The sequence below is a fragment of the Corythoichthys intestinalis genome, chromosome 1 (genome assembly GCF_030265065.1).
Source record: "Corythoichthys intestinalis isolate RoL2023-P3 chromosome 1, ASM3026506v1, whole genome shotgun sequence".
Taxonomy (NCBI): Eukaryota; Metazoa; Chordata; class Actinopteri; order Syngnathiformes; family Syngnathidae; genus Corythoichthys; species Corythoichthys intestinalis.
In genome coordinates, this window is record NC_080395.1 from 71390283 (window position 1) to 71416804 (window position 26522).

At 39.1% G+C, this 26522-nt stretch overlaps 1 protein-coding gene across 1 annotated transcript in view; it reads left to right on the forward strand.

Annotated features, from left to right (window-relative positions):
• Positions 1-219: 219 nt before the first annotated feature.
• Positions 220-26522, forward strand: part of LOC130924340 (uncharacterized) — a 35897-nt gene continuing 9594 nt past the window's right edge. The window contains exons 1-11 of the mRNA XM_057850821.1: positions 220-387; positions 3078-3289; positions 8984-9121; positions 9257-9395; positions 9484-10072; positions 13593-13734; positions 15867-16004; positions 16078-16143; positions 20918-20979; positions 21206-21396; positions 21491-21891. Coding sequence (XP_057706804.1) covers positions 268-387; positions 3078-3289; positions 8984-9121; positions 9257-9395; positions 9484-10072; positions 13593-13734; positions 15867-16004; positions 16078-16143; positions 20918-20979; positions 21206-21396; positions 21491-21891 — 2198 coding nt within the window. The 5' untranslated portion in view covers positions 220-267. The remainder of the gene's footprint in view (positions 388-3077; positions 3290-8983; positions 9122-9256; positions 9396-9483; positions 10073-13592; positions 13735-15866; positions 16005-16077; positions 16144-20917; positions 20980-21205; positions 21397-21490; positions 21892-26522) is intronic.

The following is a 26522-nucleotide window of genomic DNA, read 5'->3' on the forward strand; positions in this document are numbered from 1 at the left end:
ATATTTATGAAAGTATGCTAAAGATCTCCGTTCCCCCTTTTTTGTTCCTGTGAGCAATGTTACCAAGTCCTCAAACGATTTCTTGTAACCCAGTTTGTTCACTGAAACCAGTTTTACCCTCTTGTTCTCAAGCATACTGGACACACCTGTAAATTTGCTGCACCAAATTCACTGGGAGGTTTGGTCTTGTGTCTCTATATAAGGATGTGGCAAGTGCATTTAAACACCTGACCTTTGAGAGAAGAGTGATCTTAAGTTTGGGGCATCATGGTTTTCACACCAGTGCTCCTGCTGCAGATGCTTCTAGTCTCAGGAGTGTCTGCATCACACTATTTTGGAGGACACACCGAATTCTTAGCGGAGAAAAACCCAAATGGAACATTTACAGTGAGTGACCGAATATAATTACGTGATCGTCGGTAATTATGGAACACATACTAATCATGTAAATTTATCGTTAGCTTGTGGTTTTGCTCATTATATTTAATCAATCCCAAATTAAAAATATGCATACAATGATTATATTAGTGATTTTTTTGTCATTTCACTTTACACATTGCTTTAAAAACAACAACACTTTATTAGAATAACATACCATATTTTTCGGGCTAAAAGTCGCAGCTAAGTCACACCGGCCAAAAGATGCACAATGAAAAACAGTCGCATTTTGGGGAGGACTTTAATTTTATCAGAGATTGAGATTAAGCATTGTACATTTATAGTAATAATAAAATGTAAAGCAATTATTCAGATAACTATAACTAAGCAACACCACATAACTCCTAGAGTGCGTGAAAATCAAACAAAAACACACACACATAATGGTACACTGTAAAAAAAAAAAAAAAAAAAAAATCCCGTAAATTTTACGGAAAAACCTGGCAGCTGTGGTTGCCAGAGAAATTCCGTAAAAAAATACAGTTCAACTGTAAATACCATTACAGAAAAATCTGCATATTTTACAGTTAAAATTTGTAAAAAATAAAATTTAAAAAAAACATTTTTAACTAGTAAATCCAACAGCTTTTTGCTGGTAAATCAGCATGAACTGCTGCAAAATAGCTCAATAAAATTTAATTATAATTTTTGTTTATTTCACATAAAATCTTATTTAATTTCTTTGAAAAGTTGCTGTAAACCCAGCAATATAAAACTTAAAAAAAAAAAAACATTTTTGAAAGAATATCACACAATTCGCTTTTACTTCATTCACGCCGTGCCGTGCCGTGCCGTGCCGTGCCGTGCCGTGCCGTGCCGTGCCGTGCCGTGCCGTGCCTTCCACACTGGTCATCCCCAAGGATTGCCACACGGCACACATCCTATAACATGGACAGCCACAAGTCACAGTCGTGGTTGCCTCAACTTCCCATCATGCATTTCTGTCATTACCCGTGAAGGGCATGTCATAACTAAGCGGGAGCAAACATATATATATATATATATACCTCTGATATATATATATATATATCAGAGGTTGCGCAAGACATTTTCGTTGTCTGTCATTTTGACTGACAGGGTCATAAAAATCCGGTCACAGTCTATTTTTACCCGTCACTTAAATTTTTAAAATGATAATGATGACATATTCAATAGTATTTAGTTTTCATTCATTTTTAATTAATATTGTAACGCTTGCTTGGCGGCGAAAAATTAGACACGGAAGTCGTGGTATTTTTCTCCCTTTTTACTGTGCTTACCGCCAACAACTCCGCCCCCAAAGAAAAGGAGGCAACGATATAGACCCCAATCACCAACGGCACACAATGATCTTAATTGTGGTTGTCAGCCCCAAATCTTCTAAATATATATTAAATGCATCTTACCAGATATAAAAAGACTACTACATAGTCTGTGGTGATCGTTTGGTGCCCAGATTTCTTGTCGAATTACAGCAGTCCATCTCGCTCTCATCTTCGCGTCTCTCAGAATACGGTAGAACTTCAAGTCTCTCCGGCTATCTTCTCTGTTACAGCAACCAACCGCCACACACGCCTTCACCATTTTGATTATTAATATTAACGAGCAGAAAAACACGCCGTAATAGGAGGCATGTACGTAGCGGTAATGTATAAACATGACGGGCTGACACACAATATGGCGGCTCCGGTCAGGGGGGCGGAGTTGTGACGTCATGTGATGAACCTCGCGTTGATGTGTCAATCACGCTGCCGCCGCCAAACCCCGGTTACACTACAATATTCTGACAGAATAGCCAACGACGTCATGCATTAAGAGAGACAATAGCCAATTAATATGCTAACTCGCCACCCTGTGGTCTGGGGTGTGAATTGGAACCTGTCAAAATGACTGACGGACTTCAGTTTTTTCCATCACCATTTTAAAAAACCGGTCAACGACGGAAAATTTCCGGTTAACGCGACCCCTGATATATATATATATATATATGTATATATATATGTATATATATATATATGTATATATATATACATACACATACACATATAGATAGATAGATAGATAGATATAAACATATATATAGATATATACATATAAATATATATATATATCGACATATAATATAATATAATATAATATAATATAATATAATATAATATAATATAATATAATATAATGATTTTTTTTTTCTTTAGGAAAGCCTATTGGAAAAATCTACGCCCAAAAAACATATTTTCAGCACCTTTACATTGTAAATTTTACTGTATTGTATTGCTTATATTATTATGTTTATTTTGCGTTTAATTTACAGTACAATGCACATTATTTAAAAAATATAGTTATTATTACATATAAATACCCTTGAATTAACAGTTGTGCTTGGTTCTGTATTTTGCAGAATATAACTGTAAGTTTGACAATGAAAAACATTTGTCCCATTTACATTGTTTTAATGTCACGAATTCACAGTATTTCCCTGTTAATTCTACGGACATTTTTTACAGTGTATATATTGATGTATTGCATCTGAATACAACTTACAGGCCCAGCCACACTTTGTAGGACAATAAAACGATTTATATTCCAGAAAACAACTCGTGTCATAAAACAAATTCTATCAAACAAGTATGCCTCCTCCATCAATTGAATTTCTTTCACAGGTGAACATTACCTTTAGGGAAACCTTTGATGGCTGTTACTACGGTCAACACATGAATTGTTATGAAAGCTACTGTGGATATGAGAACTACCTGTATAGGCAAAGAGCCACGCTTGACAGCAGCACCAACGCTCCAGTCTATAACAGAAAATGGTGCGAAGCAGAAACAGTGATGTCAAGAATTGTCCCATCCAACAGACCTTTCTCGATGCGGTAAGACTTCTATGTATAATGTATTCATCAGACTATAAGCCTTACGATCAATGAGTGAGGTACACCTGTTTATAGGGACGTATTAGTGCATTTATGCACCGAATTTGTCATTTGTTGTTTTAACAATGTCATACAAGCAGTGCTTAATTTGTAAATCATAAGGTGCCGGATGCAAAGTACATATGACAGTGCAGGGGTGATGACACGGGCACAGGTCCCACAACATACGCAGAATATAGGCTTGCCTTGCCTTGAAAATAACATGCAAATGCCCACTTGCCATGCTGTGGACTTACCTGCCTCAATTTCAGATAATATCCATGGTAAATGTTTTGATAACAATTTACAATTATTTAGGCTATACTCTGCACAGCACGGGCAATTGCCCACATAACCACTGGTGGGACTTACAGTACACAGTCAGCAATTAGTTTCTCAACAGGTCTAACTTGTAAAACATAAAAAAAAAAAATTGAGTTTACAATAAATAACACAATGTAGCATTATTATTATTTATTATGATAATGGGTGAGTTTGAGGAAGTTCTCCGATTTGTCGATTGCCATATATTAATCACGATATAACATGGCTAGATGGTTAATACATCTATATCTATATTTGGCCTCATCACCAAATCTATCACTACGCCGTTATATTAATGCTTTGAGTCTGTGGTGTACAAACATATTTATCCGTTAACTCATTATACGTCTATAAGAATTTATTCCAATAACACAGTTGTAATTATTGTCTAGGCCCATGTAAGCAAACAAATTGAAAATGTTTCAAACGGTGTCGCCTACTTTATTGCATTAACGTAACATCAGCGAGGTTAAGTGTGAAGATAGCAGTTTATTTTACAGTTGTGAGGATACGGTAGCAGCCTCCTGCCCCGGCTTGGCTGGCTGTCCGTGAACCTGGCTTGCAGCTCCGGCACTAGCCTCCTACTGCTCTGCCCGTTAGCATATTGCTGCAGCTGCCCTCATTGCCGGTTTTTGCTTTTCTGACTTGTTTTGAACCATCTTCCTTCTTTTTGAAAAAAGACAGTAAAAACAACCGACTTTTGGCATATTGAAATACTGTTTGATCCTGGCTGCTTGCTCCCCAGATGCCGCAAATTTCCATAGTTTAAAAAAAAAAAAATTATATCACACAAGAGGTGCCGGATCTGCCCAAATAAGTCCCGGAAAACAGGGAGGCCAAAATCAAGAGGTGCCAGATCCTGTTCCGACAGGATCCAGCACAAATTAACCCCTGCCCACCCTTGATCTAGTATGATCAATTAATTAGCCTAAATTGCCTTTCAAAGTCCACTAGCTTAAATGCCAACATATTTACAATTCTCATAGCAAATTGATCACACGTAACTCCACAAACTGTCGCTCTAAACTTAATTACAAATGCATACACAAACATATATTAGCTGAAACAACTTACAGCCTTATGTTGGCCAAGCCAGAGCGCAGCTGTCCTTTATCCATGTTAAGGCCGAGTTATGCTTCCGCGTCAGACCTGCGCTGTCAAGGAAGACCCAATTTACGACCCTTCGCCGTAGCCTCTCTTGCTCCTTCTCAATTTTCTGACTTCGCGTCGCGTCAACGCGTGTGACGTGGTGGAAATGGACTGTGATTGGTCCGCTCAGACTGTTGTTTCCGGTTCAGCGCAAAATCACTGCCATTTTCAAACATGATTATTCTACACGCAAAAATGGACCAAGCCGACGAAAGTATCAACGAAAAGCATGTACAACTAGAAACTGCAATTTCGTGAGAAATTACACCTGGGTCTTTCCTCAGTGGAGATACAAATCTTAGCCCCACTCAGGTGTAGCAATAGAATGGACAATAATGCCAGTCAATGGAATCAAACAAAGTAAACGCCATTAGAAATGATTGGGAGAATTGGACATCCATGTCCGTCAATTGCAGCACCCTCCATAAGCGTCAATGCAATCGGGGACATTTGGGGTACACGTCCTATTGATATCTAGTCATTATCTGTTGATTTGGAGAAAAAAAAATTTACATTGAAAATTAATGGGAAAAAATTTGGATGTCCATGGACGCCAATGGTATCAACTTACATAGGCGTAAATGGAATCCAAGTACATTGGCATCAATAAAATGAAAAAACATGCTGAAATGCCATGGAAATGAATGGGAATTTTGGACGTCCATGGACGTCGATGGCATCATCCTCCATAAGCGTCAATGGAATTGGGGAAGTTTGGGGGACACGTCCTATTGATATGTAGTCATTTTCTGTTGATTTGGGGGAGAAAAAAAAATTTCCCATTGAAAATGAATGGGAAAAAATTTGGACGTCCATGGACGTGAATGGTATCAACTTACATAGGCGTCAATGGAATCCAAGTGCATTGGCATCAATAGAATAAAAAAACATGGTTAAATGCCATTAGAAATGAATGGGAAATTTGGACGTCCATGGCCGTCAATGACGGCACCCTTCATAGGCGTCAATGGAATTGGGGAAGTTTGGGGGACACGTCCTATTGATATCTAGTCATTTTCTGGTGATTTGGAGGAGGAAAAAAAAATCCCATTGAAAATGAATGGGAAAAAATTTGGACGTCCATTGACGTCCATAAGCGTCAATGCAGTTGGGGACATTTGGGGTAAAGGTCCTATTGATATCTGGTGATTTCCTACTGATTTGGGGACATTTTTTGTTTTTGCCATTGAAAATGAATGGGAAAAATTTGGGAGTCCATGGACGTCAATGGCATCACCTTCCATAAGCATCAATGCTATCGGGGACATTTGGGGTACATGTCCTATTGATCACTGGTCATTTCCTGTTGATTTGGGGACATTGTTTTTTTTTTAGATTGAAAATGAATGGGACAAAATTTGGACGTCCATGGACGTCAATGGTAGCACCCCCTATAAGCGTCAATGGAGTCGGCGACGTTTGGGGGACATGTCCTATTGATATCTGGTCATTTTCTGTTGATTTGGGGAAATTTTGTTTTTTCCCCATTGAAAATGAATGGGAAAATTTTGGACGTCCATGGCAGTCAATGGCATTGACATCCATATAGTCAATTGAATCCAAGTACATTGACATCAACAGATTCGACATGCATCGCCGTCAATGGCATCAATGCAATGTAAATTCCATTGGAAATCCCATTGGAAGTGAATGGGAAATTCTCCCATTAGAAATGAATGGGATAGTTTTTGGCAAATATCCGGGAAACCATAAATTTTTTCCAAATTCTGTATACAATTTTTATGCCCCCCACCGTCCCGGAATTTTTTATGCCCAAATTATGCGATTTGGTCAAAAATTGTAGGACAAGTAGCGTTTTGAAACTTTTTTTTTTTTTTTTTTTCGGAAATTTGCCATTTACGGGCGAACGGAAAATTTTGGGGGGCCGTTTGAAAAAGACCCTGCGTCGCGCGAAAATTCCGGTCGTGCCGATACTTGAACGATGGCGATCGGTGCTATGGTTCGTGCTGCGCGGCGCGCCGAAAAAATGCGGAGAATAATAACTAGAAACTGCAATTTCGGGAGAAATTACACCTGGGTCTTTCCTCTGTGGAGATACAAATCTTAGCCCCACTCAGGTCTATCAATAGAATGGACAATAATGCCAGTCAATGGCATTAAACAAAGTAAACGCCATTAGAAATGATTGGGAGAATTGGACGTCCATTTTTCAAAAACCTAAAATTCAAATATTTACAAAACCAACGCTGCTACCGACCTAAAACCAAAACAGGCCCCTACCTTAGCCATATATGAGTCTCCATGAGCAGCGGCATCAAAAATTCAAAGTCGTTCACTTATAAAATCCTGATTAATTAACTTAAAATAGCTATAAAAGTCTCAGATTTTACACTAGATGCACAAAAATCACCAAATGCAGAGATAATCACTTATATTTTCAGGATCAATACCAATATTCATTATGTCATGCAGTTTTTTGACCAAAATGGCAACTTATTTATTTATTTATTTTTTTACTGCAAATTTTCAACAGCTAATAAATCACTCAATTTAACATCAGAAACCTAATGCTTGAGGAAAACATGCAGAATCAATTATAAATAATATGTAAATAATTATTCATAAATTCTATATACAATCACAACTTATCATAGAATGGAATAGCCCTTTATTATCATTATACAATACATACTGTTAGCGAATGAGGCTAGCGGCCACCTGACGTAAACAGAGCTTTTCTGGCGATAATTCTTATGGATAAATGCTTAAATCTCCAAGGTCTTCATAGATATGGATGTAATACAGTCTCAATTCTTGGTTAAAAGCAAAGAAACCGTGCAGTTAGTGTTTGTTTTACGTATATATGTCGAAGCACAATGCTAGTCTGTTAGCAAATGAGGCTAGCGGCCGCCTGATGTAAACAGAGCTTTGCTGGCGAAAATTATTGTGAATAAATGCTTAAACCCCTGAATTCTTTATAGATATGGATGTAAAAAAGTCTGGATTTTTGGTTAAAAGCAAAAAAAAAAAGTGCAGGTAGCATTTATTTCGCGTAAATATTGCTAACTATGAGGCTAGTCAGTTACAAAAATTAGCCGCCTCCATGTGTAAATAAAGAAGAAAATTCCTGCCAATAAATGCTTCAATCACTGAATTCTTTGAAGATATAGACGTAAAACTGTCTCAATTCTTTGTTAAAAGAGCAAAAAAACGGGCAGTTACCCTTATATTTTACGTATATAGGCCGAAGAATGATGCCGTAGCGTTTCCCATTCTCCCATTGATTTTTTTCACAACGTTTCAAAATGTATGCATGGTGTGAAAAATATAGTATTGACCTTGAATCCTCGATCAAATCACTCCTGAGAAAATCCTTCCTGTTTGCATGCGGTACATTTTTCGTAGTTCTTGAAAAATCTAAGCTTGAATCCAGCTTAGACGTGAGCGTGTGCCGTCTTCGCCTGACTATACTAAATGAAGCTCGGCTCCCTCTGATAAGGCGTGACGCAGAGAATGACGAAGTGTCACGTCAATAGGTAATGAAGTCTATGCCGCGGGGCTTGATCTAGCCGCAGGTTGACGGAAAATAGACCTCGTCCGTATTTTAGTTTTGACGGACTAGAGAGGCCAGACTCAGAGGAGAGGCGGATCATGATCAGAGCTGAGCGAATCATGTGGACCATTTCGTATTGATTACAATACAAACATATTTGTTGGGTCGTTCGGAACGCAGCTCAGTGCAGTGCACATGCACCAAGTGGAATTTGTGGGTCATGCATCTAATCAGTTCAAACAGGTTCCATTTATACTGTTAAAAGGGGAGGCCAGAATAACTTCTTAAAGAGCAAGTGACTGGCCTGTGAGGGACAAAGGAGTTGTATGTTTATTAGCTGCCCAATACCTATTGGCCACCTATGTTCACGAATAAATCATTTAAAAATCATACAATGTGATTTCCTGGATTTTTTAAACATTTTGTTTCTCATGTTGATGTGTATCTATGATGTGAATTACAAATATCTTTTATCTTTTTAAATGGGTGAACTTGAATATTTTTAAGTTCCCCCATACATATAGGCCCACAATGGCTCAGGCCTTCTAATCTATTCAGGGAGTAATCCTCCTGCTTCCCATAAATAGCTGGGATAGGCTAAAGCACAACCATGAGACCCTTGCGGAATGGAAGATGAATGAATGAATAAATATTTTGTAACTTCTCAGATCAGCAAGCTGTTGCTGGATTCCAACAAGGAACTACCTCTATAGTTGGAGACTACTGACCGCTCTGGATTTGGGTACAAGATCTGACACAGGAAAGCCAAACAAATCACCAGTTATTGGCACGCTACCTTTTCTTCGGTAAATGCAAAGCAACAAATATTCAATAAATACCATTATTATGGTATGATAGAAAGTACATATACTGTATGTATAAACATATTGTATTTGTTACAAAGAATCAAATTTGCAATCATTTCTTCTTGTTTTCTCAAGGGTTCCTCAAAATTGCCCACGGAGATACAAGCTAATGGCCTTTGATGCTGATGGAGATCAAGTACGATGTAGATATGGAATTCTCAGGAATAGAGAATGCAGCTCGTGCAGTCACCCTGTAGGCTTTTACCTGGATCAGGTTTGTTGGAAACCCGAGGGCAGTATGGAATACAAATGTTACTGTTTAGTGGAGTGTTTAACTATAAATTGTTTTTAAAACCTTTCAGCACTCTTGCACATTGTACTACAACAATACCCATAATGATACTAGAGTTTTTGGATTTGAATTGGTAGTGGAGGACTTTCCAAGACACCCCATTACACTCTCCTATAGTGATGGCTCCTATTCCTACAAATCTCCTCTAATGTTCAGGAGAAAGAGGCGGTATATTAATCCATACACATCTTCGTGGACAACTAAAACAAGTACCACCATCCCATACTGGTGGTCGCAAACTAGAGGATCAAATATTACAAGCTCTGAGACGACAACAGAAGCAACCACACAGTGGCATCGAAGACCTACAAAGGCACACCCAAGGTCGTGGAATACAAGATCGACAACAACAGGGCATCCCACTGCAACACAGTACCATACTACAACTCATCGGCCTGCTCCAAATACAATGATACCTACAACAGCACACTGGGCGCTGTGGACTACAAGATCAAAACATCTCATTACAAGGCGGCACCGAACCACAACATCGCCAACGAACACTCCTCGACCTACAGCCGCAATGACAACCACGACTGAACCTCTCTACCTTGGAACTCTAGCTCTCAGCAAACTACCCTTGCAATTCTCCTTATTGGGTGAGCATGGTCTTAGTCTTTGAAGAAATGCTTTAACAATCTTTGCTTGACATCGTTTGACTACATGTATGGAAGAAGGTGTTTTGAGAATCTGATTGCCAGCAGCTAATAGGCAATGAACAAAGTAACGAACATGAAGGAAATATAGTAGAATACAGGTAGTCCCCGGGTTACGACGTAATTGACCTACGTGATTTCGACTTTACAACACCGGGTCTCGTCCGCCATTTTGTCTCTCGTTGTTTTTTTATCTTTTTGCATAAACAATACCTAAAAGTACCTCACAGTCTCTTATTTTTTACTTTACTTTATTTTTATGACATCTTCTGTTGTTCAGCTTGACAGAAAGCAAACAAGGCATCTATAGTTTTTGAAACTTTTTACTTCCTTCACTTTTGTCGTAACATACACACACACATTTTGAACATTTATGAAACTACACACATTTTAACAATCATAGACTTGACACAAAACAAGAGGTGTTCAAACATCCATCTAGTCTGATCAATATGTAAATTTAGCAAATTAGCCTAATTTGCCTAACAAAAATCCACTAGCTTAAATGCTATGAATGCTAATGTATTTACAGTTCTCATAGAAAATCCCTCATACATAACTCCACAAACTGTAGCTGTAAACTTAATTAGAAATGCATACGGCAGAAAACACTTAGGTGATTTGAAGTTCCGCTCTGACACCCCCAATTTCGCCAAATTTCAAAATTGTCCAATATGCATGTGTGATACATCATTGGAAAGCTTAATATCTCAATTTTCTGGGGTAACATTTTTTTTTAAACAGGAGAGCATTTAAAAAGAAACAAAAAAATTAAACAGCCAAACCCTAACTAGAGGTGAGAGCATGAAAGAGCATAATTAAAGACGCCATGATTTTAACAAGATATTATCGCATACTTAAAGTGTATCACAAAAGTGAGTACACCCCTCGCATTTCTGCAGATATTTAAGTATATCTTTTCATGGGACAACACTGACAAAATAAACATTTGACACAATAAAAAGTAGCCTGTGTGCAGGTTATATAATAGAGTTAATTTATTTCCCCTTCAAAATAACTCAAAATATAGCCATTAATAGCCCGCCCGTCTCATCATACCATAGGACATGGTTTCAGTAATCCATGTGCTTTGTTGACATGTCTTCAGCAAACTGTTTGTGGGCTTTCTTCTGTACTGTCTTCAGAAGGGGCTTCCTCCTGGGGTGACAGCCATGCACACCAATTTGATGTAGAGTGCGGCATATGGTCTGAGCAGTATCAGGCTGACCCCCGACCCCTTCAATCTCTGCAGCAATGCTGACAGCACTCCTGTAAAGGGTCACATGACATTTTCAAGGGAAAATGACAAGCAGTACTCAATTTGGACATTTAGAGATGCACGTAGTTTCTAAGGGGTGTACTCACTTTTGTTGCCAGGGGTTTAGATATTAATGGCTATATTTTGAGGTATTTTGAGGGGAAAATAAATTAACTATATTATATAAGTTGAACACAGACTACTTTCATTGTATCAAAGTGTCATTTTGTCAGTGTTGTCCCATGAAAAGATATACTTAAATATATGCAGAAATGCGAGGGGTGTACTCACTTCTGTGATACACTGTACCTCTTTTCAATCCAACAACTCCATGTAGCATGTATCATTGAGTGTCAAGACACAGCTGTGATTGGCCACAGCTGGATTTTTTGGGGATTTTATGGGTGAAACATGGTAATATAACAAGGGTCGCGATGTAGAAATTGCAGACATCAAGGAGTGGTCGATATTTTTTTTTTCAAATATTTACCCTTAAAAAAATTTTTTTTTTCAATTTTTCTTTGTTTGGGATCGAATATCATCTAACATATGCAACAGTAACAAATGAGGTATGATATCCGTCTTATTTACAGACATCTTTTTTTTCATTGTGCCGTAATTTGTTAAAAAGTTTGAAATATGCGAGTGAATAATTTTTTCAAGTCTTTTTTTTTTTTTTTTTTTTAAACAAAATCTTTGAACTCAATTAATGAATTTTGAATAATAAAAATAATTACCTTCTTTTTATGGCTGGGTTGAAACAAAAGCGGTTGCGTGACGTCTGTAAACGGGGGTCTCCAGGATAAAACGGACAAATTAAAAATAGATTAGTGGCTTAATGCACTATGAATCTGCTACGGCAGTATATATACATGTTGTTCTGTCAAACACAACAGTTCTTTTGGCTTAAAATACAGCAGTTTATTTTAAAGTGGTGTGTAAGAGCAGAAACTGCTTTTTCAGTCTTGTCTGTGTTTTCCGCCATACGCAAACCTGTATTAAATGAAACAACTTATTTGGGCCAAACCAGAGCGCAGCTGTCCTTTATCCATTTCAGACGAGTCTGCTCCTCAGTCATACAAGGTGGCAGTCCAGCCAGACCTAGCGCTGTTACCAAAGGGCAGTGTATCCTCCATCATTAAACAAAATACAGTGGTACCTCTACATACAAAGTTAATTTGTTCCAGGACCTTGTTTGTAAGTCGAAATGGTGGAATGTCGAGCAGGATTTTCCCATAAGAATACATTATAATTCCATTAACTCATTCCACAGCCTGAAAACCTACACTAAGTTCTTAATAAATACTGCAAATATTGCAAATAGCAATTACACAGAGCAAAACAAATAAATTATGAATAAAAATCGGGATGAAATATAATAGTAACAATAATAATACCTGTAATAATGTAACGAATCGGACTTTAACGTGGTAGATGTATTTTTGCGTGGTTTACCTGAACGCACCGTGTGGTTGACGTGTCAGAGTGAGGAAGGACGTTTTACTTTCACTTTACATGTTCAGCTGCGACGGACAGTAGGCATGTTGTGTTGCACAAGTTCTGAAATAAATTATCAAAAACCTAAGGAAGCTGGCGATTTCTTTGGCGATGTTACAATAATAATAATTGTCACCTTAACTTACAAAGACTGGCGAACGGAAGAGGACCGCCAGGATTATAGATCGTCTACGGCTTAATTTTGAGCCAGTTCACGGATGCGCAAACCACACTCGTATTTGTCTCTCATCTATCTTCATTTCAATAGTAAGCCTCCATTTTACCTTTATTCACCACCTGCACTGAGATTGTTGGAACCCATGTTGATTTCTCTCAAGAAAATCTGCCATGCGTTCGTCTTGCAGGAAAACAAAGTAACTGCGGCGCTGTCTAAAATCGTCGTATTTGAGCATTTTGTCGGATGTAGAAATAAATGGCGAGTCAAATTTTTGCTGTCGAAAAGATCATGTGTTGAAGCGATCGTATGTCGAGGTACCACTGCACAATGCTTTTGGACTTATTTAGAGATTTAGGGGTACTTAAAGAGTCAATCCCGATTTACTCGGAAATTCGGGTTACGTTGCCAGCGTAGGAACGGAGCTCGTTCGTAACCCAGGGACTACCTGTATACAAAATACCTGTGTACAAAACATGATCAGAATATCTGATTCTTAGCCTTATTTAAATGACTCATTTTTGGACTCTCAGTGGACCCTGATATTCCATCATGTGAAGAAGGACTTTACATACCACGTTTTCAACATCCAACACCCGAGAATGGACAACATATCTATGCAGAGGTCAACAAAGAGGTGGAGATCAGAGTCAAAGCGAAAGCTACGCAATCGATGTAAGTGAAACCGCTAAAAGTGTTGGTGTGATGTCATGGTTGGGGAAAAAGCAAAAAAAAGTAGACCCATATCCAGGAAGAAGGTGAGGCAAAGCAGGAGTGTAAGGTGCTGCCAAAAAGACGTCTTTAAAAAAACGCAGAGAGAGAAATATGTGTGTTAGCAGCTATCGATTATTTAAGTACCGTATTTTCTGCTCTATAAGGCGCACCTAAAAGCCTTAAATTTTCTCAAAAGCCGACAGTGAGACTTATATATCAATCTATATTGAGCCTCAACAGGTCTTCCAGCAACTCGGAGCGCAGCTCCAGCTAATGGATGTATAATGTATCCCCAGCCTCAACTGTAGCGCCTATTCCAGTGTTTTTCAACCAGTGTGCGGCGGCACACTAGTGTGCCGTGAGAGATTGTCAGGTGTGCCGCAAGAAATTGTCCAATATTGCATTTTTTCACAAGGCATTGCCAAAGTCCCCATGTCTCATAATTCTAAGCTTTTCAAGCCGAACTGCTATATTAAAAAAAGTTAAAAACGAAGAGAGACTGAGAGCTGGTAAAGAAGATTCCTGCCAGGATATCGGCTTTGCGTTCATCTAAACAGGCTCAAGTCACACTGAGTAAGTATAAATATTGAGAAATTATTTTATAATCAAATATACTGTTCAGAAAGTAAGTTTGGGACATTTTTGGTTTGTGGTGTGCTGCGAGATTTTTCCAATGTAAAAATGTGCCGTGACTCAGAAAAGGTTGAAAAACACTAGTCTATTCTATGCACCTTAGAATGCGGTGCGCCTTATACTGTATATGATAAAAGTTTTAACATAGGCCATTCATTGAAAGCGCCTTATAATGTGGTGCTGGGATTGAGAGAAACCGACTGATCATAGAATTTCATTGGGAATACAGAGAACTCCAGATTTCAGTACATGAAATAAAGCTAATCCAAACACACACAAACACAGTCCTGTAGGTCAACAGCAACACGGATTCTGACACAAACATCATTATTCCAGCAGGTTAAATATCAGGTGTTGCACACTGGGAGAATAATTTTATTTAGATCATTAGAGATCATTGACATACATTTTATGCTAAGAATTCTGAAATAATCCCAGTTATTTTTTGTATATATTTGTCATTTATGCGATAAAAATGACGTTTCCTGACTAATCCATAGACTTCATAACATATTGACATGACATATTCCCTATTCACTGCGTCACACCTTCCTGAAGGGAGCCATCCCACACTCAGATTCATTTATTAGCAGTCGGTCACATGCAGCGATCTAACGCCTGGATTTAGGTTGAAAACTATGAAAGCTGTACTGCATACAAACAGGAAGGATTGTCTCAGGAGTGATTTGTTCAAGGATTCAAGGTAATTATTATATTTTTCCTACCATTCATGCATTTTTAAACGTTGTGAAAAATCAATGGGAGAAATTAGTCGCAACAGCGTTGGCCTTATACTTCGCAATATTTACGTGGAACAACTGCTAACTGCTCAGTTTTTTGCTTGGAATGGAGACTGTTATACGTCCATATCTATAAAGAATTCAGGGATTTAGCATTTATTCACTCTTTGTTTACATATGGCGGCCGCTAATTTGCTTACTGACTAGCATTATAGTTTGCAATATTTACGTAAAATAATTGCTAAGTGCACGTTTTTTTGCTGTTAACCAAGAATCGAGACTGTTTTACGCCTATATCTATCAAGAATACAGGGATTTTAGCATTTACTTACAAGAATTTTCAACTAAAAAAGCTCTTTGTGATATGCTGGCCGCTAATTCACTTACTGACTAGCATCATAGTTCGCAATATTTACATAAAATAAATGCTAACTGCCATTTTTTTGTTGTTGTTGCTTTTAACCAAGAATCAATACTGTTTTACGTCCATATCTAGAAAGAATACAGGGATTTAAGCATTTATTCACCAGAAATTTCAACAAAAAAAGCTCTTTGTCTGTGATTCCACTCGGTCAGCTTTGACGGCCACGCCAACGATGCAGGCCCCATATTAATCGGCCCCGCGCCCTGTCAATATATTATGAGGTCAATGACTGATCATTCTGTTTTGAGCATGGGTAACAACAACAAAATGTTTGTTTCATTTTTGTAATCATCCAGAATACATGACATCATTATGAGTGGACCAAGAAATAGCAATAAGCACAGAACCACACACAACGAGTTCGTCATAAGGTGGATCCCGAAGCCTGGCGATATAGGTGGACACTTCCCACTGTGTTTTGCTGTCGAATCAGGGTTAGTCTCTGTTTGAAACTGTTATGTTTGCAAATATTTAAACACAATTCTTAAATATTGTAATTCATCCTAGGCCTATTTCGCCATCTCCAATTCCAACTCAAGATGTATATCACTATTATTACCACTACTACCCCAGGTCAGTAAGTAACTGAACACTAAGAAGGTTAAGATACTGGCATCATCACGTATTTTTAAAGGAGCAATATGTAAGATTGGTGACCAAAAATGGTACTGCAACCAGGTTCAAAATATTGAAGCGCACAACATCCCCTTTTTTCACCTCTGTGAAGTTGGCCCCACATCAGATGCAAATTTATATACAAATGATGTCAATCGTTTGTGCTACGTTTGTGCTGTAAAAAGTTTCGTTTCAACTGCTTTCGTTTTTGAGCTATTTACAATTATTTTATGGGTCAATTTGAGGTCAACTAGCCCCCTAATTTGAATAAAAATGGCAAAAAAAATTGTGTCAATCGTTTATACTTTGTGCTGTAAATATTTTCGTTTATGCTGCTATCGTTTTTGAGGTATTAATTTTGAGTGATGACGTCACGCAACCCCCCCATCTACGGCGGAACAGAACCGCAATGGTGCCATTCATTTGTGCCAGGTTGTGATGTAAAAATTTTCGTTTGCGCTGCTATCGTTTTCTAGATATGAACTCATTTGCTCCCAAAAACGTATAAATACGTTCTATTTTTAATTGTTTCAGTGTCCCAAAAACGTATTTATGTGTTTTACGTTTTTTTTTTTTTGTTTGTTCGGTTTTTTTTACAAGAGGCATCTCTAGGTTCTATTGCACCTAAACTGCAATGCACAACGCTCAAAACTCATTTTAAAGCATTAAAACTGGCCACTGGAGGGCAGTAGCGCATTTTGTAAGAACTCATCTCGGGCCAAGAATGGAAGTGAAGAAAAATAGTCAGGAAACGGAAGTTGAAGGGGTCTTGTGAAGACGTGTGAGAATTTGAGAAAAATGTGGAGAACAATCGGGAAAAAAAGGCAAACGACACTGGAGGGAGTGTTTTGAAAAGAAAACTAAACCATCGTCAAACAATGATTAAAAAAAAAATCTATCTTGATGAAACAGACAGTGACGGCCACAACAGTGTCAGGTTACACACGCGTTCTGCGGAGCTCATGTTGTGTTACTCCTGACCCCGAGGTTGAAACCAACGATAAAGATGATGGAGATGATGAAAAAAGTGAGACCGATCTTGATCTGGACTCAGCAGATTACTGGGAGCCACCTCATCTAACCGGGAGCAGCCGAGAGCCTTCCCCGTTGTTACAGTGCTGCTCAAAAGTTTGTGAACCCCCTCAACATTTTGGAATTTTCTATTATTTCAACCTGATTTCCTAATCAATCAATTCAGTAGTTTTTTTTTGTTTTTTTAACAGTTGTGTTGTCGAGACTAAATTAAAAAGAGTTTTCATCAACTGATGTAGGTGCAAAATTGAACTGTTTGGTCACAACCAAAACCGCCATGTCTGGCGAAAAGTCAACACTGCATACCACCAAAAGAACCTTCTCCCAACAGTGAAGCATGGAGGTGGGAATGTCAAGATCTGGGCTTGCTTTTCATCCTCAGGACCTGGACAACTCCACATAGTCCAGGGAATCATGAATTCTGAGGAATATTGTCAAATCCTAGAACATAACCTGACGCCATCTGTTTTGAAGTTAAAGCTTGGCAGAAGGTGGATCATGCAACATGATAATGATCCAAAGCATTCCAGCAATACAACCAAGGAATGGCTGAAAAAGAAGAAGATTCGTGTTCTGGACTGGCCCAGTCAAAGTCCTGACCTAAATCCCATTGAAATGCTGTGGCGGGACCTGAAGCGAGCAGTTCATGCCAGACGCCCATCAAACCTCTCTCAACTGACTGCGTTCTGCAAGGAAGAATGGGCAAAAATCCCCCAAAGTAGATGTGAGAGGCTGATTAGTCACTACAGAAACCGTTTGGTTGAGGTAATCTCTGCAAAAGGAGGCGCAATATCCTATTAACTGAAGGGGTTCACATACTTTTGCACACATGATATCTGAGTTTTTCTTAAATCAACCACTTTTGTTAAATAAAGAATGACAATATAACTATTTCTTTTGTTTCAGTCCATTATTTGGAATGTCAGTATTGTGGATTTGGGTATAACTTAACATTTAATAAGGTTATTTTAGTTTTTTTTACAAAAAATCTGACCATCGCTGTGGGGTTCACAAACTTTCGAGCAGCACTGTATGTGCGCAAACAAGGCGTGCACAGTGGCAGTACATGCCCATGCTGTATAGTTTATGTAGAATTACTGGGCTACTACAAAGACAGTGTTCCATTTCACCTACAGTGTGTGTGTTTTTACAGCACAGACAAGCACAAACGTAGCACAAACCATTGACATCATTTTGATATAAATTTGCGTATGATTGGGGCCAATTTCACAGACTTCCTTTCTTCCCATTTTGGTTGTGAGATAACTGCTTGGCAATGGAGAATCAAGCTCCGTTATCATACCAATGTTGCATTTCAATCGGAAACTAGAAAACGCAATTAGCTTTGCTGGGCAGGTTGTTTAACTTGTAGTACCGGTCCGCGCAAGTACACATACTTGTAGTACAAGTTCTACAGTACTACAAGTGTTAAGATTAGTTAATTAATTACAAGTATAACATTAAGTACACGTTCTTGTAGTATTAGTAAATGTACTTTTCGTACAAGTGCACTGTGACATGTATTCATATATTTGTCTCATTTCTCCAATATTAGTTTACAAAGCCTAAACCGAGCCCTGGCAACCTGGACAGAGACAAAGAACTGATTTCGTAAATGGCTGATTGGTGAAACTTGGGCAGGACATCTGATGCAAACACAAAATCAAAACAATAACAACTTTTACGGGCTGACAATTGACTTTTAAAATGAGAAAAACTCTAAACCAGGGGTGTCCAAACTTTTTGCAAAGAGGGCCAGATTAGGTGTGGTAAAAATGTGGGGGGCCGACCTTGGCTGACTTCCTTTACGTAGAACAATATATTTATGCAAATTTTAGCAAGCCACTCTGTGTGTCACATTTGCTTATTTATTTTTTTAAATTAATAACTTCAACAATCTCGCAATTAGCCTTGGTGGCGTTTTCTTTCGACTCTCGGGCTCTTGTGAAATACTGCTGCTGTAAAATTAAACTACCTTCAAGTTGCTTCAATTTGTCACAACGTATCTTCCCTGTAATCTTGTCGTACATGTCCGCGTGTCTTGTTTGCTAATATCGCCTCACATTGAACTCTTTAAAACAGCGACAGTCTCTTTGCAAATGAGGCACAGTTGTTGCGTATTTTAGTGAAGAAATAGTCCAATTTCCACCTATCCTTGAAGCGTTGGCCGTCGCAGTCAAAAAAATTTTTGTTGATTGTCGCCATTTTAGAAAATTGGGAGGGTAGGGTCACACGGGGTATGTTGATGTTGCTTAGAATGCTGCTGCTTTTTAGTGGGTAAATGAGGAGCAGCATTTAGTGTGTAAACTACTTCATATGCTGGTAGCAGTACTGCTGACCAATTTATTAAGTCTGTGTGCGGGCCAGACGTTATTGATTTTATGACAGAGACTAGGGGCCGGATGAAATTTTACCACGGGCCGCATTTGGCCCCTGGACCGGACTTTGGACATGTCTGCTCTAAACTAATGAGAACCATTTTAGAAGTATTTCCACCCAAAATATATGTACGTTTCTTGAATGTCTTTTGAAATATTATATTTAATGACTAATTGAAGTGCAAATCTTACTGTACATATTGCTCCGCTATTATTATGAAATATACAGAGTACATGTCTAAATTGATCTAATTTAAGACCAATAATTAAAGGGACACTCCAGTGGAAGTCGGCCTTAATAAATAATTTGATTGGGACAAAGAAAGAGTGTTATTAACCAGCCAGCCAATTCTACAATAAAACAATTGCTAACTACATTTGATAAGTCTTCAAAATCAGGAAAAATAAGTATGGCCCAAGTCTCAAATATGTCGGAGTGTATGTTCAAGTGCCACATGTCTACTTTTGCTTTTTACAACAATGTGGATTATACTTGGTTTAAATCATTTCCACGTCTCATTTACCATGGCAGCAAGGCTTTGTAAATGTAAGAGGAAGCCTCTCTTTCGTCAGCACGGCTTTCCGAGAGCGAAACTGCCGGCCGGCGTTTAGCAGCGACCCCAGGAAGCAAGCAAGCTAGCAATCATGGTTCCTCGTGCAGCAGTTGCCAAAAGTAAATGCGCACAGTCAGTAACAGTTCGCTTGACATTTATCTGACCCTTCGCTGACTGTACGCATTTACTGACGGTCAGTGTCAAAGGAAGGAGCTCCCTGCCTTGCTGCTCGTGGCTCGCCATCTGCTATGCTGTGCATAATTACACAAAGCCCACATTACGTAAAACACATATGAACTTGGCCGGATGTATTTTGGTGACGGAAGTTGTCATTTTTCCCGCTGCTACACGGATGTAATGTTTTTCAGCGGACCCTTGGCAGAAATGAAGCCAACCACAATGCATTCAATGTCGGCCCCTGCTACACGAAATTATGTATTTAGGGGACTGGGGGCTGTAACTTGGGGGCACAGCTTGATGGCGAAGTAAATGTAGAAGCTGCAATTGTGCTGAGCGGAAAGCCAGTGACAGCGCATCAAGTTCTTATTTCGTGGTGGAAAGCAAGAGCAGACATTCGGCATTCAGTTCTTCTCAGTCTTAGCTCATTTTGAGCATCAATCTCCAAACATTTTATGTATTTAGAAAGAAATCATGAACATGACTGGAGTGTTCCTTTATGTGTAGTGCAGTATTTGAGATTTTCTGTCATCTTCATTATTTTGGTTTTATTATCAGTATTATTTTAATGCGCTCACCAATTGTCTGCAGGCCCAATCCAGTCTATCAATCTGAAATGAGGTGTGTGCTGATTAATGTAAACAAGAAGACAGGTGAGTCATTAATTAGCGAAAAGTATTTAGAAGCATAAAATGTGATTGCAGTTCAATACTCATGACAGTGTCATGTCATCATTATGACGGTTTTATGACAGTCTTAGGACGCCACTGTCAAATAAAGTGTTACCAAGTATGATTATCAATCACTTACCACCCCTGAGTTTAAGGCTAAATTGTAGGAACAAAGAGGTGAAAAGTATACAGTATCTATCCTTTTCAGTTGAAGCCAAGGTGACCTGCTATCAGTCCAGTATGAAAGTAGAAGTTGAGAAAGCTTCACTCAGTGGGATCCATGTGGACCACCTACGTGTCAATGATGGCAGTAACATTCTGTGCAATCTCCAGACAAACTCCAACAGCACACATGTAGTTGGAATCATCCCCCTTAACTCTTGTGGCACTCTTCTGGAGGTAACAACGAAATGTATTTAACCATTTCCTTTTATTCTCCTTGAACTTGGGCTTTGATTTGAGAACTGAATCAGTAACTTTTTTTGCTCTGCAGGAGGACGAAACATACCTTATTTTCAAGAATGAAATAACAACTATAGACGACCCCGATGACTTTATCACCAGGAAACACAGACTGGAATTGGACTTTGAGTGCCAGTATCCGAAACGGGGAAATGTGACCCAGACTTTCCTCTCACACAGAGAGACATTCATTGTTTGGGAAAAGGGTTTCGGCAGGTTCACCTATCAGTTCGAGTTCTACCCGAATGACCGATTCCAAAGCAGGATTAGTCCAAACTCATACCCTATGGAATATGAACTAGGACAGAGGATTTACATGAAGATAGAAGCCTCCTCCTCCATCAACAATACAGAACTTTTCGTTGAATCGTGCAGAGCTGCTCCATATGACAACCCTAACGTTCGGCCGACTTACTCTATCATTGAAAATGGGTAAGCTTACACCTACAACCCCTAGCAAAAAGTATGGAATCACCAGTCCCAGATGAGCACTCATTCAGACATTTTATCATGGAGAACAAACTCAGATAAAATGCTTGAAAAAAATAATGAATTAGTTCAAAATTGCAACACTTTAGCATTCAGAATCACTAAAAGAAATTAATCAAAAACATTGTAGTGGTTAGTAAATGTTACTTTTATAGAGCAAGTGGCGGGAAATGCATATTGAATCACTCCATTCTGAGGGGGAAAAATGGAGAAATGAGAAAAAAAAACAAAGAAATAACTATCAAAACGAATCTCTAGTATTTAGTAGCATCACTTCTGGCTTTTATGACAGCTTGCAGTCTCTGAGGAATGGACTTGATGAGTATTCTTCATCAATTTGGTGCCATTTAGGGGAGAAAGACTCATCCACTTAATGGCATGGCCTGCAAATAGCCCAGATCTCAACCCTATTGAAAACCTGTGGTAGAAATTGAAAAAAATGGTCCACAGCAAGGCTCCAACCTGCAAGGATGGTCTGGCAACTGCAATCAAAGAGAGTTGGCACCAAATTAATGAAGAATACTCATGAAGTCCATGCCTCAGAGACTGCTTATAAGCTGTCTTATAAGCCAGAGGTGGTGCTACTGAACACTGGAGATGTGTTGTTATTTCTTTGTTTGTTTCTCATGATTCCAGATTTTTTTTCCTCAGAATGAAGTGATTCCATATATATTTCCATACACTTGCTCTATAAAAGTAACATTTACTTACCACCACAATGTTTTTAATTCTTTTCTTTTAGTCTTTCTGAATGCTAAAGAGTTGCACTTTTCAACAAATTCTTTTTGGTTTTTTTGGTTTTTTTTTTTAAGCTTTTTATCTGAGTTTGTTCTACATGATAAAATGTCTGAGTGAGTGCTCGTCATAGACTGGTGATTCCATACTTTTTGCAAGGTGTTCTAGCTCATCAATTGGGTGGGTTGCTAGTGAAATCTGGACTTTGCTTCTTCTTGAGACCACTTTGTTTGGAAATTGTTGAATGAATTACATAATCCTATGGCAAATCAAAATAAGATTACATGTTGCATTCAGATATCTCTCAGAAATGTAGCTACTTACTAGATGGACTATTGTGATTAGAGTGGAGATCCTTAGCTAATTCGTACGCAGGATCAAATTATAAATGAGCACAGCTTTGATTTGCCTTAAATAGATTTTACTAGTGACTATTCCTTTCATAATAGTTGTTAACAGTTAAGTTTGATTACCTCAAATTTTCCATGTGTAACTAGCAAAGGTGGGTAGAGTAGCCAAAAACTTTACACAAGTAAGAGTAGCGTTACTTCTACTCATTACACAAATAAAAGTACTGTAGTCATCCCTAAAATTTACACAATTACAAGTATTCTGTGTAAAGAACAATCAAGTGCTTACAATGCTTAGGACTTCCAACTGCAAGCTTGTGTGTGGTCACGTGACTGTATTGTTACGTCTGATTGGTATGATGGAGTCGTGTGATTGTTGTTGCAACGTGAAATTGATGAATCTGGTATAACCATTGTCTGTGGGCACCGCTGGCAAATACGAAGCAGAATCTAATATGTAGAATAAAGAGGAACAAAGTTACGATTCTAGTGTAGCCCAAAGTAGTGCAGTAAGAGTAGCGTTTATTGTTTTTATTTCAGCTTTTCCCTTCAGGGGCCGCCACAGTTGTTTCCATCTAAGCCTGCCCTATGCTCTCACACCAACTACCTTCATGTCCTCTTTAACTGCATCCATAAATCTCCTCTTTGGTCATCCTCTAGACCTCCTGACTGGCATATGGAATCTCAGCATCTTTTACCAATATATTCTCTCTCCTCTGGGCATGCCCAAACCATCTCAGTCTGGCCTCTCTAAATATATCTCCAAATCCTTTAACATGCGCAGTCCCTCTGATCTGCTCATTCCTAATCCTATCCATCCTGGTCACTCCCAAAGAGAACCTCTGCATCTTCATCTTTGCCACCTCCAGCTCTGCCTCCTGTCTTTTCCTCAGTGGCATTGTCTCCAGACATTTACATGGACCTTTCATTTTAGCTGAAGCCCTTCTATCATACATCACACCAGACATGTTTCTCCACCCATTCCAGCCTGTCTGTACACGTTTCTTCACTTCTTTTCCACACACTCCATTGCGCTGGACTGTTGAGCCTAAATATTTAAATTCCTCCCCCTTCTTGGTCTCTTCTCCCTGTTGCCTCACTCTTCCACTTTGGTCCTACTCAATTACACAGTTTTGCAATGGCTAACCTTCATTTACCTTCTTTCCGGGGCAAACCGCCATACTTTTAGTTTTTTCCTCCACCTGTTCCCTGCTCTCACTACAGAAGAAGTGGAACAGGCGACTGAAGAAAGTAGACAAGAGTAGAGGGAACTATGGCGTAAGGTGAAAGTAGAAATAGCAAAGGCCAAACAAGGGGCTTACGATGACTTGTATGGGTTATAGGTTAGACATTAAGGAGGGAGAGACTGATCTATACAGGTTGGCAAGGCAAAAAGACAGAGATGGGAAGGACGTGCAGCAGGTTAAAGTAGTAAAGGATAGGGATGGAAGTGTGTTGACAGATGCCAGTAGCGATGGAAAGAATACTTTGAAGAGTTGATGAAAGAGGAAAACGAGAGGGAGCGAAGAGCAGAAAATGTGACTGTTGTGGACCAGGAAGTAGCAAAGATTTGTAAGGATGAAGAGTGGAAAGGCTCAAGGTACAGATTATATACCTGTAGAGGTATGGACGTGTCTAGGATAGGTAGCAGTAGAATTTCTGACCGGGTTGTTCAACTGGATCTTAGATAGTGAGAAGATGCCTTAGGAATGAAAGAGAAGTGTGCTGGTGCACATTTTTAAGAACAAGGAAGACGTGGCAACTAATGAGGAATAAAGCTGATGAGCCACACAGTGAAGATATGGGAAAGTAGGGCTGTGACAAAATTTTGAAATGGTGATACACGTATCGTGATACTTTGCATCCCAAAAGGTTATCGATATGCTCCTGCCATCAATCGAGACATCGTTTTAAAAAGGTGTCAATGTCTGAAAAAAAAAAAAAAAAGAACCAACAATTTGCTACCAAAGTCTTCCACCATAATTGTGTCTCCGTTAACTCTAAGGCCGCAATGACGGTGCTCGACGCCCAATCCATTTAGACTGGGAACGTTCGCTCATTCGAAACCAGAGCATTCACAGTCATTCTGTCGGATTTTCAGGGCATTTACAGGTCACTTGCTGTTCATTTTAGGGCATTTACAGGTCATTTTCAGTTGAGTTTGAGTCACTACCTATTCATTTGGGTGATTCCCAGGTCACAATGCGCCGCCAGGGACTCAAATCCTGCACTGTCAGACGTGTCACCCTGCTGAAGTCAGGCCCGTCTGCGGTTCGCTAGAGAGCATTTGGATGATCCAGAGGAGGACTGGGAGAATGTGTTATGGTCAGATGAAACCAAAATAGAACTTCTGGGTAGAAACACAGGTTCTTGTGTTTGGAGGAGAAAGAATACTGAATTGCATCCGAAGAACACCATACACGCTGTGAAGCATGAGGGTGGAAACATCATGCTTTGGGGCTGTTTTCTGCAAAGGGACTAGGACGACTCATCTGTGTAAAGCAGGATAGTCCAAACTTTTTGCAAAGGGGGCCAGATTCGGTGTGGTAAAAATGTGGGGGGCCGACTTTGGCTGAAGTCCTTTACATAGAATATATTTAGGCAAATTTTAGCAAGCCATTTTGTGTGTCACATTTGCTTTACTATTTTTTAAAATAATTTCAACAATCTCGCAACTAGCCTGTGTGCCGTTCTCTTTCGACTCTCGGGCTCTTGTGAGCAAACTTCAAGTTGCTTAAATTTCTCGCTGTGTATCTTCCCTGTAATTTTGTTGTACATGTCAGTGTGTCTTGTTTGGTAATATTGCCTCACATTGAACTCTTTAAAAAACAGCGACTGTCTCTTTGCAAATGAGGCAGACACAGTTGTTGCATATTTTAGTGAAGAAATAGTCAAATTTCCACCTATCCTTGAAGCATAGGCCAATGCAGTCAACTTTCTTTTTTTGTTGTTGTTGTTGATTATCGCCATTTTAGAAAATTGTTAGTAAAAGGTCACAAGGGGTAATGTTGCTTAGAGTGCTGCTGCCTTTTAGTGGGTATATGAGGATCAGCATTTAGTGTGTAAGCTACTTCATATGCTGGTAGCAGTGCTGCTGACCAATTTCATTAAGTCTGTGTGTGGGCCAGACGTTATTGAATTTTATGACAGAGGCTGGGGGCCGGATGGAATTTGACCACGGGCCGCATTTGGCCCTGGGCCGGACTTTGGACATGTCTGGTGTAAAGGAAAGAATGAATGGGGCCATGTATCGAGGGATTTTGAGTGAAAATCTCCTTCCATTAGCAAGGGCATTGAAGATGAGACGTGGCCGGGTCTTTCAGCATGACAATGATCCCAAACACACAGCCAGGGCAACAAAGGAGTGGCATCTTGAGAAGCATTTCAAGGTCCTGGATTGACCTAGACAGTCTCCAGATCTCAACCCCATAGAAAATCTGTGGAGGGAGTTGAAAGTCCGTGTTCTGCTCTAGAGGAGATCTGCATGGA